General features: G+C 31.7%; 1 protein-coding gene across 23 annotated transcripts in view; it reads right to left on the bottom strand.

Moving 5' to 3' along the window:
• LOC145261098 (uncharacterized) overlaps positions 1-16,703 on the bottom strand; it is a 446,786-nt gene that overhangs the window by 73,272 nt on the left and 356,811 nt on the right. For 20 of the 23 annotated variants that reach the window (XM_080119315.1, XM_080119308.1, XM_080119310.1 and 17 more), the window contains one exon: positions 5,349-5,599. The exons of the other annotated variants lie outside the window; for them this stretch is intronic. In XM_080119315.1, the coding sequence (XP_079975441.1) occupies positions 5,349-5,599 (251 nt within the window). The remainder of the gene's footprint in view (positions 1-5,348; positions 5,600-16,703) is intronic. 23 annotated transcript variants of the gene reach the window in all.

Raw genomic sequence — 16,703 nt, forward strand, 5'->3', positions numbered from 1 at the left:
ATCTTTTTTAAATGTGAAAATAAAAAAAAATGTTGAGTTTTAAAACTTTTGGATGAGGATTGATTATTTGTCTTATTCAGATGACTATTCTCAGTTTTGGCCGACACAGCCGCCAACCTTTTTCTGGTGTATCCTAAAATCGAGGCAACATTCACCAAAGATGGGCTGAGCAGGTTCCTGTAGAACATACGGCTTCCTGGATGAATGCAGACCACACATGATTGCCCGCAGCAGCCAAGTTCATGATAAGCAGTCAATCCCAGAACAAGAGCTAGGTTCAACATCAGCTTTGATGATGCGTCTCCTGGGTATCTTTGCCAACCTTGAAATGGTTTTGGAGTTATTGCTTTATGGATAAACTAGTCTGGGTTGTGATGCGCAGTATAGCCGAACAAGAAAAGTCTCCTCTTTAAAAAAGATTGTTTGAGAGGGATGATTCTGCATTGTGTTCCGATTTGGATACTGAAGACCAGATAGCGTCAGCAGACCCGCAAAATTTAGAGGCAGTATAAATTGAACACTTCTAGCCTCTTCAGATCCACAGTTCTGATCAATCAAGTTTCGAACAAGTGCTTGATAGATCCAGCAAATTAAGATCACAGACAGTTGTAGGCGACTGAAAACATGCAGGGAATTCCTGATATCATTGTCACTGTACCTCTGACCTGTGGCGACAAAGTTAAATTACTTGAAACATTGGTTAACAATCATTTCTAAGTGATAGTTTTCTGAAAATTGAAGGTTCAATCTTTTTCTTTTTTTAAGGTCACTACTTATCAAGGCCCGGAAGGTCACTCGAGTAAGAATGTAAGGTGGTGGTGTAGCAATCACTTATGGTGTAAATTGGGTAGAATTTGATTACTTGTGAGGATGGTTTAACAGGAACTTGTTTACATTAGATTTGAAGGCTACCATGTTGTATTCAACCAGGAAGCATGCCAGCAGAACAGTGTTCCAAAGGCCGGCAATTCTGGGAAAGAAGCATTGTTCATGGAATCTGCATTTACATTTAGGTACAGATAGAGAGTGGAGAAAATCATATATAGTGGTTGTAGCTAGTGAAGTGTTTTTTGTGGAAGTTTAATTAGGGGGAGAGACCATAGATTGAAATTCAGTTGAGCACTTGCCATGAAAATACCGATAGATAAGAAAGAGGCTTGCAACGTCTTTTCTGTGGGAAAGAGGTGATAGTCGAGAATATAGCATCAACACTTCTCACCAGTCATGGAAGATGGGATGAGAAAAATCTACCTCCATGAACTAAATAAAAGGATCAGTTCAATATTTTGTACAAGTTCCAATGTTCAAAATGATATACCCAAAGACGATCAGTGGCTACATCCGATGAAACGTAAATATAAGAACCAAAATGAGAATGGCCGTTTGAATAATACAAACTGTTATTTGGACGGATGTTATTCTCATGACATTTCACACAATTTAACCTTAAACCTACTTCAAGTTTACTTTTTGTGAAACCTTGGAATCTATAATTTCCAATGGAAAACTTTACATAACCCACTGGTGTAGCTTGCTCTTGTTTCGAGATTGTGAAGGAGAACAAATATTTTTGTATTACTTTTTCAAGTAATACAAATTATCAATCCTCATCTAAGAAAATATTTTAAAAAGGAAAATCCTGAAGCATAAATTGTTTAAAATTCAATTATATATATCACTTTTAAATGTATTTTAAATATCTTGTAATAAAAACATTTTTGAAGTCTTTTACGTGGAAATGTTTTTTAAAAATTAAAAACTGAAAAACGTATTTATTTTTATATATCTTGTTATAAAATATATTTAAAATTAAAGACTTCCTGAGTAAACTTCAAAAATATATTTTCAAAGTAAAGACTAGTTCTTTTTATGTAGAGTCTTAAATTTTAACTGGAATTGTATAAGTATTAATCGAAAGGGACTATATAAACGGACTCTATATGTGTGTGTGTGTGATACAAAGAGTTATTTAGGACTAATACACTCAATTAAGAGCTGCCCTTTACACCTCAGTTGAAATAAGCAAAGAAAGTCTAGAGGTAGTAGACCTGTTTGCTACCTAGCAGATATGCTAAATGCTGTAAGTGGCTGTGAACTAAATTCGATCATCAGAGTCAAGCTAGCTTGGGAAAAGTGTCGAAAACTTCTCTCAACTTTAACATCCTGAACAATCCCAATTATTACCAGGGATGTAAGGTCTATGATAGCTGCATAAGAAGCATGATGTTGTATGGTAGTGAGTGTTCGGCTCTAACCCAGACCTCACTCACCAGACTCCAGAGAAATGATTAGATGGGCATGAAATGTAAAGTCGGACTAAATCCAAAGCATTAGGTCAGGTTAGGTCTACTTGAGAAATTGGTCATCTCAAAACTTGATAAGGGTAAAGTGTCTTCGCTGGTTTTGACATGTTGAAAGAAAAAAATGAGTATAGTAGTACTTAGAGAGACCTAAAACTGAGCATTCTTAAAAAAAAAACAAAAAAAAAAAAACACGGAAAGAAACTATCAGACAAGACCATAAACTGTGGCAAATAGACACAGGCAATTTCACACAATCATAATCACTGGAGATTTAGCATAAGGACAGCCAGACGGTGTCAAACCTCTGTCGGAGGAAACAGACTATAAACCTAAATAGTATGAGAGTTATACAAGATGTGTCTTCAATATAATTTTTTCCTTTTTACTATTGTGTCACTGGTTATCAAGGATAAGTGTTAATGAGTAGCAGCTAAGACAACACTGATGATCAGTGAAGGTGGAAGTTGGGTAAAAATTGATTATTTAAGAGGACGGCGCAATAAGAACTTGTTTACGTGGAACTTGAAAACAGAAGAAGCAGCTCCGTGGTATTGTGTTTTACAGACAAGCAGTCTTTAGATTTAAAAAAATAAAAATAAAAAAAGAGCTTTGCTCATGGAATTTTCATTTAGTTTAAGGCACAGAGAGAGTAAGGGAAATTGCTGATAGGAGCTACAGCTAAGTATTTGCTGTGAATGTATTACATGGTAAGGTGGTGGAGGGGGGAAAGTAAAATGAAGCTCTATTGAGCACCTGCCATGAAAATGAAAGAGCAGAGAGACTTGCAACATCTCTTCTGAGAGCCAGTAGGGAGGAGAAAAGGGCATCACCCAACAGATTTCAAGGTTGGTTTTAGTACCCTGTCCAGGAAGGGTAGGGTGCTCTGAGAAGCACCTCCCCAGATGTGGTAACAGTACTTGTTTATTGTCAAGTGTGAAAGCATTTTTAATAAAATACTCTTTCGAACAGATTACCCAGCTCAAACTGACCAAAACCAAGTTTACATCATAATTGATATGATCTATATATTTTTTTTTCATATTATGCAATCAGTCAAACAAAAGAGCTCAATTTAAAGTCTTTTTTTTAACAATACTACGGGGAGGAAAAGTTTGAGTTGACCATATATCCAATCATTGTTTTTTATAGGGGTGGGGAGCAAGAGTTAAAAATGCTTGTCATATAAAGTTAATAAAAATATGCTGAAAAAGAAAACAATTTATTCAATCCAGACTAGAGAGAGAGAGAGAGAGAGAGAGAGAGAGAGAGGTATTCTCTCCTTGAATAACTTTACGACTAAATTTTGAAATAAAACTCAAGTAAAAAGTGATTTTGTAACGGTCGCATGATTTTTTTTCACAAGTACTGATAAAATAATATAAAATTATATTATTGAAAAGGATAGACAATGCAAAATAAAATAACTCCAATGTTAAGTTATTTGGAAAAATATTTTTGTATCTTGGTTTGTACATATATCATTACCTTGCATGCCCATTAAAAACATCAATCACCAAAGATGAAATTCCAATAAGTAATTGTTTTAATTCTTTTAATTAACTATGATTTGTAGTTAAATGATCAAATCAGCTGCCATTTACTTATTTTTCTATGTATTTTGCAGTGTTGATACAACTTTAACATTTTCAATAACAAATGAATGTCTTTATACATGCGTGACATGTTTAGACATGTTGCTTTATTTTGTTCTCTGCATTATCGCTTCTTTTCGACGAAGGAAGCCACACAAGATGTTTGCTGTTATCTTAATCCTTATTTCTTAAACTTTCTAACAAAATTAATAATGCAGACAGACAGAGCCATTAGTAACATTTTTCATTAGTACCAGTTTTCTACATCATAGTTATGTCTTGTTCGCATGGCTTCCAATGAGAGACTAATCTGAAAACCTTAGTTTTCTCTCGCTTGATAAAAGATGGCCTCATTTATCATCGTTTGATCTCTGTCCCAAGTTTAAGTCACCCGTTTCTCAGAACAATTGTTTGCATTGTAGACTAAGGCTATCCTGACATGCACTCATGATTTTTCTGTATTTTTGGTTCTTAATGTAGGGGGAATTCTGGACAACCACCAAATATTTATATATTTACTAGTGGAATCACATGGAAATTTCACAATATTGCTTAAATCTGTATAATTTACTGTTAAAATTAATATTTCTTTTGAAACAACACCTTTCAGTGTCAATACTGATCTTTTTCCAAGAAAAAAATAACTCTGAAAGAATGATCCATTTTAATTTGTCCAATTAGCAGTAATTGGAAATTAACTGCATAATTAACCCCTCTCTCATTTTGCTATCCTATGTATTTCTCTCGTCCTATCTCACGATGTTGATTCAACCCTTCTCTAATAATTTGTAATATCTGGACACTTTGAAGAAATGTGACTCTCCATTCAGCTAATTTACATAGTGTGTACATACAGATCCAATAGATCCTGGGTAACATCAGGTAACCATTAACATCAGAGTTATTTCTTTTTTGTTGAATTTTCTCACTCACACACTGCTATTCTGAATTCATGGCTGGTGGTCACCATAAGTTGACTATTTTTCTTGTACCAAACAGCCATAGACAACTTCATAATTTAATTTTGAAGGTTTCAAACCAAATTGCACTCTAAAAATAATTTTCTTTTTCTTTTTAAATCTAACTTCAATTATTTGACGGTTTTCAGTAATCAAGTAAAAATTCCATTTTTAGTTGATACTTGATTTTCAATAAAAAAAAATATTTCAGCAAATTTTAATTATAAAATGTTCCCACAAAAAGATTGTTTTTAATAATGGCCATTTGATGAGAGAGAGAGAGAGGGCAGTATATTGATGCTGTCTTGCTGTTATGAATTCGGAATAGTGGAATTTGCACAAAATTCAATATTACTTTTAAATTTGCATTGTCAAGGTTTTCAATAATATATAATTTATACAATATTTGCAATGCTTCAAGCAAACTTTCTTACATTAGATGTGTGATTTTATTAATTATTATTATTATGAATCAGTGCCACTGTGATCCTCACCTGGTGTTGCTGCATTCTCTTTTGTTTCCAATTATAACCTGACTGGGGATGTACACTCTGACTGAAAGCTGAGTGTATGCGCATCACCTCAGGTCCTCCTTGCGAGTAACCAGACTCGACGGCCACTTGTCCAATTGGGGGCTGGTGGGATGGCGACTTCATCGGTCCTGATATAGCATATTCATTATTGATCACAGCAGACATGTTAGCAGCTAAACTGCCAGCTGCGGCTGCAGTATGGTGGACAGAAACTAAATAGAGCGAAGGAAAGTTTTTAGTTTCTCTCAATTAAAAACAAACGTTACACTTTTTTTTTTTTTCGGACATTGCTGCCCATAAACAGAATACTTCTCTCTCTTCATTTGTCTAAACAATCATTTGAGGCTTAAAAAAAAATTTTTTTTTTTTTTTTTAAATTAAAAAATTTAATTTTTTTTAAAAATAATATTTTTAAAAAATTCAAAATAACATTTGGTTTTGATTAGAAAAAAATATAGCTTCAAATAAATGGGCTATGTTTAGAAAAAAAAAACTTTTCTTTTTAAAACGATTTTAGGTGGCATAAAAATGATTTTCATAGGATACAATATGCATAATGATGTATTTAAAGAATCTTCATCAAATTGAAAGCTGTGTTTTCAAAAACTTGTTAATTATAAGGTTTTCCCATAGTTCTGTTCCGATTTTAATTCTGAAATTTCATAGTATTAAATATTTATTTATATCGTATGTACATAGTTGGCGACCCCATCCCCAAATGCCACTCCCAATAAAATTATATAATCTTAATTTCTGTATATTTGTGTGTTCCCTATAGAGAGATCAGAGAATCTACATAAAATCTCAAACTGCATTCTAATGTAAGATTTACTGGAGAAGACAATGGAAGGGGTCCTGAATATCTACGTTATCCTCTGCGTAGCAAACATCTACGTACCTCCACCTCTAAGTGATTCATTGGAATAAAACTCCCTTCAAACTTCAAATACATATATTTGATGTTAATCATGTATTTAAGACACTAATTCAAAGAGTTTGCCAGCATTTGAACTTCCAACTGTATTAAGTGACAAAATGGGAGTAGTAAAAAATTAATATAACGTAAAGAACACAGTGAACAAGAATATAGTAGTCATCTTTATTCAATCCCGAGCAATGTCAGGTCTTTCTGCTAGTCATTGATAAGACTCACGATTCTTTCTGCAATCAAATTATATTCAGTACAAGTAAACTTCAGTCCATGCCAAACTTATCCATCAAGTTCCATTCATGAACATCTAACAGCCTTTGTTTTATCATTATTCAATATGTTGAGACACTGGTGATCATTTTATCAGTAGGAGGTCTGGTTCCGGAATGAACTTAACTCAAGAATAATGGTTCCCAACCTTTCCCTCCAAAAAGTTTCTCCTCAAACCTTGCACCCCCTAAAATTTATTAATTCACGTTTAAATACATGGTTGAATCAAATCCATTTAGTCTTGTATTTAATGGCCACTTTATTTTATAACAATACTTAACTCTATAATGAGAGCAAGAAGTTAGTACATAGAAAAAAAATACAAAACAGTAATATATAGCCAATACCTTATCTTTTCTCTAAACTTTTCTTGCAACTCCTGAGGGTGCAAACACTTTAGGTTGGGAACCCCATAACCGTCCTCTCAGATTTTATCTGTGGGGTTATCTTAAAGGTCATGTCAGTTAAATCAATCCCTTGATTATTTCTGAACTGAAGAAAGACCTTACAACAGAAACAAGTTATTTGTGGGATAACCTAATAGCAATGCTCTACAAAAACTGCTGAACCAGGATCAAGTAATGGTCTTATAGAAAAAAAAAACAAGACTGTTGATTACAAATGATTAGAAATAATAAAGAGAAGAGACCGACTTTACTTTATATACGTCATGAAACGTTTCCACTTACTATTAAATTTCAAATAATTAAAATTCGCACAGAACTTATGGGATAACTCATTTTATTGATGAGCTTGCCATTTTTATTCAAAGTAAAATAGTAACGAAAGCTTTAAAACAATGGATGACAGATTGTAATTTATGAAACATCCAAATAAAAGCGAATTTGAAATTGTTTAAAAAAATATCCTGGTGCACGTGCAAACAAAAATTATTAAAAGAAATCAATGAATGGTTGTAGCCCTTCCTCGAAATAGATATGAGGACAGATCAGAAAACCGGTCAATATGACATAAAAAGATAATGGTCGTAGGATCTGCAATGAATTTCAACTTATGTCACCATTTTTGGCAAACAGAAACAAACAATTTTTAACTTAAGTTCACAAAAAACAGTCAAATTAGATTTTTATTTGAGTGAAATTTTAAATTATGGTCTTTGAATTAGTTTTCATATTTGTCAAAGAAGAACTTTACATATGAAGAAATACTAAAATTACCATCTTTTTTTTTTTTTTTTTTTTTTGTACATTCCTGAAGTTATGTACACTGAATTTGTTGCATTTGTGCATGTCTATATTCAGTTTGTGCTACAAATTACTCTGGAAAGGGAGCAAACTCTCTAGAACAAAACTAAGTTATAAATAAACTGCTCATAGTTCAAATATTTAAGTGCTATATCTTCCACGTGTTGAATCTTGAAACAAGAACATTTAACATCTTACTGCAGCACACTAATATATTTTATGTGGGTGCAGTGGTATAGAGAAAATTCCCAGAGCAGGGTACATTTTCCTAATTCACTAACAATACTTTCTACAAGAAGCTGAGGGGAGAGAGAGTTTGGCTGGAATTTGCGGCAGATTTTCATACAACAGATTCCAGAAATGCATTTTTATCCCCCCCCCCCACTTTTCATTCTCACAATATTGGCATTAGAACACTAAGATTTTACGTAAATGAAATGGCAGATTAAACTGGTTATACGGAGACCCCAAGACTGATATGATGGCTCTAAAGAATGGGACATAGCTTTTATTTCTCTCGATCCAGTACTAATTACTGCAAAACCATAGTTACCACCTCAGTTTTATTATCTACTTTGTAGTTTCTTATAAGATATCGCATTTGCTTTCAAGTCATAAAAATGGAACAGAAACAATTCACTTACAAGATTTAGAATTTATTCACAATTCTGTTCACTTGAAAAGGGCAAATGGATATTACAAAAAAGAAAAAAAATCATATTTTCCAGACCATGGTGTTCAAGTTTACATAAACAAATACACGATATTTATAAATCTAAAAATACAAAGAAAAATCACTTTTTTCAAATAAAAATTAATTAATGTACTTATGTATCAAACAAAAATAAGTATCCTCACCCAAAATTTAAAAACTCAGAATTTCAATGTAAAGTAAAATTTAGTTTTATCATATTTTGCATGATTTATCATTAGCCAGAGGACAGTTGTGAAGAGTTACATAAAATAGGGAAGGTAAGTCTTCTAAGAAGTAAATCTCCCAGATAACATGGAAGCTCTCCCCTCTTTTCACCATGTTAAAAATGGAATTCTAAATATTTAGAAAGCCATATAGAAATAGAGGAGGGATGGCTTTAAAAAAAAAATTCTGAACTTTCAAACAATTTAATAAACATTTTGAAATTTACTGAAAGGACAAACTGATTTATCTCCCTATTCCCTATAACTCTTCAAAATTATTTGTGCTCTGGTCAATAGAACAAAAATAATAAAACTAAATTTCGCTTTTATTAAAATTCTTCTCAAATTTTTCCTAATTGTGAAGATAATTATTTTTGCTTTGACACCCCCAGGAGATTTTATTTTGAAAAGCAATTTTTATATGTTCTTAGATCTCACTAAAAACAGCAATTTAAAATTGAGGGGGTTTTATAAGCGATAAGAAAAATAATTAGCAATACCAATTCAACAGAAATCCATCACAAACCATGCAATGTCCAAAATTTGAAGGCATTAGAACAACACTAATATACTTCTAGAATATATTACCTGATCAAGCTAAGTAGTGTTATGAGAGCTTAATTTATCTTGCCTATATATATATATATATAATTTCTGTGGAAATATACTTTATTTCCTTATAATATATACCAATCCGTATTTAAGAAGCTCAATTTAATTAAAGAGCAATATAATGAATGAATGACAAAAAAATATATCTTCCAAAGTTCATGATGTTGACCATCTTACAATTTATTCCTTTAATTCAGTTGATATTTACAATTCTTGACAGTATCTGTTTCGTAGCGCAAAATCAATCGATTATTATATCAATCAGTGAATCTATTTTGCCCTTAACTCATCAGAAGAAATAGCAACAATCAATCCGTCAAAAGGAAACAAAATGCGTTTTGACATGATTAAAAATTTGAGAAATAGAAGAGAAGCTGTAAATATCTTCTGTTTACATTATGCCATTTTGGATTTAGGAAATTTTGAATCTGAATTTAGTAAATGTCAACTGAATTAAAGGAATAAATTGTAAGATGGTCAACATCATGAACTTGGGAATATAGACTTTTGTCATTCATTCATTATATATATAGATAGATGGCAAAAAGGAGGTCTTATCTGTCGTTTCAGAAAAATTTTCTTTCATGGAAATTTACAATAAATAAATAGAAAGAGTTAGAAAAATGTAGAAGATCCCAGAACTTTCTAGGACCTTCAAGAAAGATCGAGAGGATTCTAGAATATCATTATGACATGGGGTGGCACTTTCTTTAAAAGAGGTTTTTGCGCTAGCCCACAGTTGTTGGTTTGTCGACATAATAAATAAGTTCAATCTCAGCTTCGGGTTAGGATTACAAGTTAATAGATCCAGCTAAAAAAGATCATTTTTTAAAATCTGACAACAAAAGGTAACTTCTTTTGAAATATTTCGCTGACCAAAGATACCATAAATTTTGAGATTTCTTTGTGTGAATAATTAAACTACCCAGCATACTCTGACCTCCTTCATTTAAACCCTCATTCTACTTCTGCTACTAGGTTTTCATCAGCTTGAGTAAAAAAAAAAAAAAAAAAAATTTTTTGCTCATATTAAATTTTTTTGTGTGCGCATTACCTTAAGTAAAGATTGTACTTGAATTAATCGCACTATCATTCTCATTAAATTTTCATGTTACAATTTTAACCAAGTTAAACATAGCACTAGTGTAGATATTTTAAGAACAAGCTTAATGTTATAAAAAGAAAAGACATTGTTGTGGGTCTATCTGAAGAAATATTAATTATTTATAAGAAACTTTAGTTTTGATAAAATTTATGCCTTTTCCAAATATATAACGATGAAGGAAAAATATTAAAATAGAAAATTTTTTTTTTTTTTTTTTTTAAATCAAATTTAGAAATGAGATTGATTTTAATCAAATTTTTTTTTGGCATACCCCAAAAAAGCATAAATAAAATATCTTATGGTCTGAAAAATACTAAAATTATCTCAAAATTTTTCTTAACATTAATAGTGTTTATAATTTGAAGAGAAAGAAGATAAAACAAAAACAAAAAAATAAAAACAAAAATATCAATTAAGTAAAAAATAAAAATAAATAAATAAAAGCATAACAAAAAAGTTAATTTAAAAAAAAAAAAAAATGGTCCAATGAAATCAATTTGGCCTGGAAAAAAAAAAAAAAAAAAAATGGAAAAACATTTTGAACTTTAGAATCTTAACTAGAAATTAGTAATAAAAGACTAAATTATACATACACACACAAATTATTTAAAAACTATACGTATTTCAGAAATGTACCAGAGTTTCATTAACATGGATATACCCTTACTGTTTAGAAAAGGTCTCTACAACCCATTTTAAATCTTTAGCAACTTGCACAATGAAGACAGTTCAAAAACTGAAATTTGATGATCACCGCTTTCATCGGCTAAATTCTTTCAAGTATCCGATTTGGGGAAGTACAAAGTTTATGAGGACTGTCTACATGGATGTATGAACTTTTATTGTAACTTAGAATTTAGATATAATTTAATTGCTGATCACAGATGTTACGAGGTTGTCTGTTTCTGTGACGTATTCATATTTAGGGATGATGTGTAGTCTAATTTAGTTGTAGAACTGTGATTGGATTAAATTTTGGTTGATCATTTACAGAGCGGAGTGTATTAGTGTTATTAAAAGATTCATATATATTTATATTTACAATTTCTTAACAATTTTGTTTTTTATTTTAAGTTCCTTCATAAGTAGTTCCATCATAAGATGCAAAACTATAAATTTTATGCAAGAAGGGAATATCTGAAAGAAAATATTCTGAATTTTATTTAGTTTTTAATTGTAATCTGATGTCTTTTCTTCCAGAAATCAACCAACTTGCCTATCAATAATAAAAATGACTGAGAAAAGCAAGAGAATGGTTTACAATTAAAACTCAAAAAACACGATTTTTATTTTTCACACGATAACACCCTCTCCCAAGCATGAAACCTAAGGTTGTATGCTGATCTAAACTTCTGTAATATTATAACCAAATATACATATTTGATTAACTTTTGTGTATGTTATATTTGTAGCATTAAAACTTTTTATAGCCATAGACATTTATAAATCTTCTCTTTAAAAAGACCAATTCACACAGACATTGTTTAAAAACTTTACCGTTTCCTGACACACTGGCAATGTTTGAGCAAATGTTTGCACTTACACTAAGCAGGTTAAACCGGCTTCCTCTGAAAGAGGAAGTTTCATGGGAATATCAATTTCACATACATCTTTCATAGAGATTGTCTTTATTAGTATTAAATATATTAAACATAAGAAAGTATGTCTAATCTAAGCTAAATGCAAAGTCCACATAATCTATTAAACACTTAAGACGGTTGACTATATTGTTTGCTTTATATGACACGAACAGATTTATTTCTCGGCTTGTCATATAGCTGTTAAAGTTAGCCATTAGAACACACAAATTTGAATAAAAGGTCACTTGTGGCCGGGGTTTTCAATTGAACAGCTATCTTCCACACTGGTGATTCCATTAGGATAAAATGTGTGTATGTGTGTGTATATATATATATATATATATATATATATAGTGTGTGTAGTATTATTAAATAATATATATAAAGAAAACTAATCTCTCAAAATGGAAACAGAACTGAACTAAGACAACAGATCTTCAACAAATGAAATGCTCAATGCCCTATCAACTAGAGTTACATCAATAAAAAATGATACTAAAATGTACTTAGCTTAACATCTTACTGCAGTTTCACAACATCACCAACCATCAGAAATGTACCTTACAGGCCTCTAATGCCTGGCATTAGCAAACGTATTAAGCAAAATACATTTTATGTTTCGGAACTTTTCACATCAGGATTGATTACACTGGGCAACTATTTTTTACTTTTGAATGTTGTCGAGATTTGTACAACTGATTTAAGGGATCTTTGCATTGCTAAATCAGGAAATGGTGTCCATTTCTCTCGATCAGATCATTTTTTTGTGCAAAGTTGATTTGAAAATAAAATCTTTTGACATTTTTGTTGCATTATCAACACATATCATCCTAAGAAAAAAAAAAAAGTGTTTTGCCAACAACATATATTGATTACCTGATAGAAACACCGATTACTGTGGACTGAATAATGAACATTGATAAAGGTAAATATACGCAAGTTGCATATTGTGCCACTGTTGTTCAAACTTTAGAGTTTGAACTTCCATTTCTTTGAACTCCTGGAATGCTTGGCGGCAGGGAAGTCTCTGTTCAGATTCCAACAGTAGTCAGTCATCATGACTGCGTCCCAGCGACCCTGGTACTTAGTTTGCACCTCTTTCAGGTCCTAATGGAATCTCTCCCTCCTGCTTGTCACACATTGAAGCCATGTTCTCAGAAAAGAGGTTCATGTGTGAAAATAGGTAGTGCATCTAGATCCTCATGTTGCAGTACAGGTTTCTGAAAGCAGTCAGCATGTTGACCAATTATAGAGTTTTTGTTACAAAGAAACTTCTTTACTACCAGAAATGCCTTCCACGTTTTCAGTTCCATTCATTGAGTTTTCAAACTTTAGATCTCTGATGAACTGCCAGACCTAAGGACTGTTGAAGATGCCAGCTTTCAACTTTTCTATGGTCAATCCTGGAAAAGCATAGCACATGTAAATGGAGCAGTCACTATCCTTGTCCAGAGTCTTGGTGAACTGCTTGATTAAGCTGAATTTGACGTGCAGCAGTAGGAAAAGTATTGTCTGTCCACCAGAGAGCCAATTACAGCATTCCTTTCTTTGCAAGGCACCGATTTCTCCTGCACAAGCGAGTCTTTCTTCATATGTGCTGAGTACCAACTTTAAACGGATCTATTTTTGACATAATCAACCAGAACTGAATACTTCTTGTCATTAAAATATTCATTTCTAATGAGAACATGACATTTTACCTCGGCCAACTTCTAAAATGCTCCATACATGTGAACAAAAATATAAAATCGACATGTGATCATAGCTCAAAAACTTGACCTGATTGAGCAAAACCAATGAGACTTTTGGATTCAACACATCAGCTTAAAAAATGCAGACACCAAATTTGTTGTTGACCAGTGTATTCATATTACTCTTCTAACCTTGGATGTTATTTTTATGTTTCAGCTGACATAATCTTTGCAAGTTTTGGAAAACTCTGGAATCTGTATGGAATTTAAAATGGAACCATTTATTTAATCAGGGGATAACTTGTTTTCATTCCATCAGTCACAACCAGGTTGAAAATCCATTGTGCAATGAATAAAAGTGCTAAATATTAATCAGTTTCAAGTGACAGTCTTTTAAAAGTTGACTCAGTTAAAGTATTACTTTCAAACTAAGAATACAATTACACATTACTTAAAACTTCTACCAAGTTATGACTGATAGAACAAGAACAAACGACCTCCGTAGACAAAAGATTCTGTTTGGAAATCCATACAGTTTGACAAGATGCATTCTGAAATAATGAGAACAGTAGTCCAAATAATGTTCTATTTTGGTATATATATATATATATATATATATGTATATATATATAAAATGGACTCTTTCGTCGATTTCAATGTATAAGCTTCCGCCACAACAACTAAGTTTTTCCAGAAATCCACATAGATGATTTGTTTATAGTGGTGAAGACTTTGTGTAAAACAAACCACATTTTTTGGTATTACTGCTAATCTTTGTTGGTGCAGATGACTGCCACAGGACAGAGTATACAGTAGACCATAGATTTTAACATCAGAATTACCTTCTCCTAGATGTATGTATATACAAAGATTGGTAGTGCATCTTTCTCAATGAATTAATGAGACCCGCTCCCCCACATATCAACTGGAAATTTCTATGACTCGGCGCGGTACATATAGCGCCTAGCCTTCCCAAATGGTCACCCATCTGGTACTAGCCAGGTCCAACATTGCTTATTTTCGGTGATCTGATGAGAACCAATGTGTCAACGTGATTGTGCCGTGTGTGTGTGTATATATATATATATATATATATATATATAAATAAATACTCATACTATCGCCTATATACTAATTATATTAAACATTCTTGAAATTATTTACACCTTTTAACTCATCATTAACCAAATAGTTTTATTCATATTGCAGTGTTAAGTGATAATTTAAGCTGGTCTTTGTGACAGGTCAGAAAAGGTCAACTAAAAACGAACAAAAAAAATGTCCACGATTTTAAAAATAGCCACCCACTCATGTGCACATGCCAAATTGCTTTGTCACATTGTGTTTTCATATTTATACAAATATCTAAACTTGAAATTTTTGAAGCAATTCATTTAAAGACTGGCTCATAAGAACCACTGGAAAAGCAATTTTATCACCACCACCCTCTTTTTTTTTTTAATAACATTTTTGAACACTTTTAATCATTATTCTACGCATAATTTTCCAGCAAGAGTAGCAATCAACACACCGATTTCCATAAGCTCACCTTTTGTACTTGCTAAGATATTAAATTTTTACAAAAACTAGAATTAAAATTAATTCTTCAACAGTTTGCACCACTTTTATGTGCGCTTATTAAGATGAAAAATTCAAGAGATAATCAAGTTTGATACAAATCTAATATATTTGCATTTTCATATGCACCTACAAAAAACACTGTAAAATACTCCAAAGAAACTGAAATTTGGAAAACAGTGTCCAATAGCCATTGTTAATATTTTCCTTAAATTATATGTATCTGAATTTTTACAAGCCTCTCTCTCTCTCTCTCTCTCTTTGCAATAAAACTAAATATAGTTCATATTTGGACCCCTTACTCCTAGTATCTGTATTCCAAAATTCATAATGGTTGCTTAATTAGTTCAGGAGTAAATTCTTAACATATAAACATTTTATAAAGATGTTTAAAAATAAGGACTTAAGCAGGTCTTCAAAACTAATTGTGCTAAAAAGTTATTCTAAGTTTGAAATCTAGTTTCTGGCAAGGATACTCACCATACCAGTATCAAACATTTTGAACCACAAGAACATACTTGATATGAAAAAAATAAGTTAAGTGGAATTATGTTAAGAATAACATTGCATTATTTCAGTCTAATGAAATATTCCATGGATATGTGCAGAAACCAAATCAACAATCAAAAACAATCTTTTTTCATTGTCAGCTGATAGCCAATTGCTAATTGTGTCAGCCTTTTCTGACTGCTTACTGTAAACTGTCAGCAGATACTGACCCGACATTAGGCCAGGTTCTAGATCAGTACAAAAAGTTTGTCAAAGAAAATGGCTGATTATCTGATGTTGCTGGTTGACCAAAAATTAAGTTTTCTATCATTTCAAAATGAAAGGTTTGAAACTAATCATTGCATTTTTTATTTTATGTAATTTTAACATCCATCTAATTGTTACAATTCTTTTTCAAAATTTAAAATTTTTCTAAAATAGTATTGACCCTGACAAACATTTTTTTCAAAAGGAATATTATTAGTAACAAATTATACACTTGATTTAGAAACTAGTGATGGATCTACTCCAGTATTTTTCCCAATCCTGATAAAATTACCGATTCCAATTGAATTTCTAAATATAGAGACATTTTGTTGAAGGGGAGTCGAATTAGCATAAAAACCATGTAAAATGTGTATATATTTTTGCAAATGTAAAAATACATTTATGGGTGTGACTTATCGATTTTAAGTTTTACTGATAATTTAAAATCAATAAATTTTAATCATTTCATCATTAGTACGAGCCGTGGAAATTAAAATCTTAAAGAAAAGCTAAAAGATAAAAAAAAAAAAAAAAGAATCATTTTGGGCAATTGGATAACAGGCAAAACATTTTCAGATTCCGATACCTCAAAAAGTTCTGATTTGTTTTTTTATTCCAGATTCTGACTCCTTGTCCCAAGATTAGTAGAAACGAATGTGAAATCCGACGA

Source organism: Euprymna scolopes, chromosome 37 (genome assembly GCF_053919585.1).
Source record: "Euprymna scolopes isolate OS-2025 chromosome 37, ASM5391958v1, whole genome shotgun sequence".
NCBI classification, from domain to species: Eukaryota; Metazoa; Mollusca; class Cephalopoda; order Sepiida; family Sepiolidae; genus Euprymna; species Euprymna scolopes.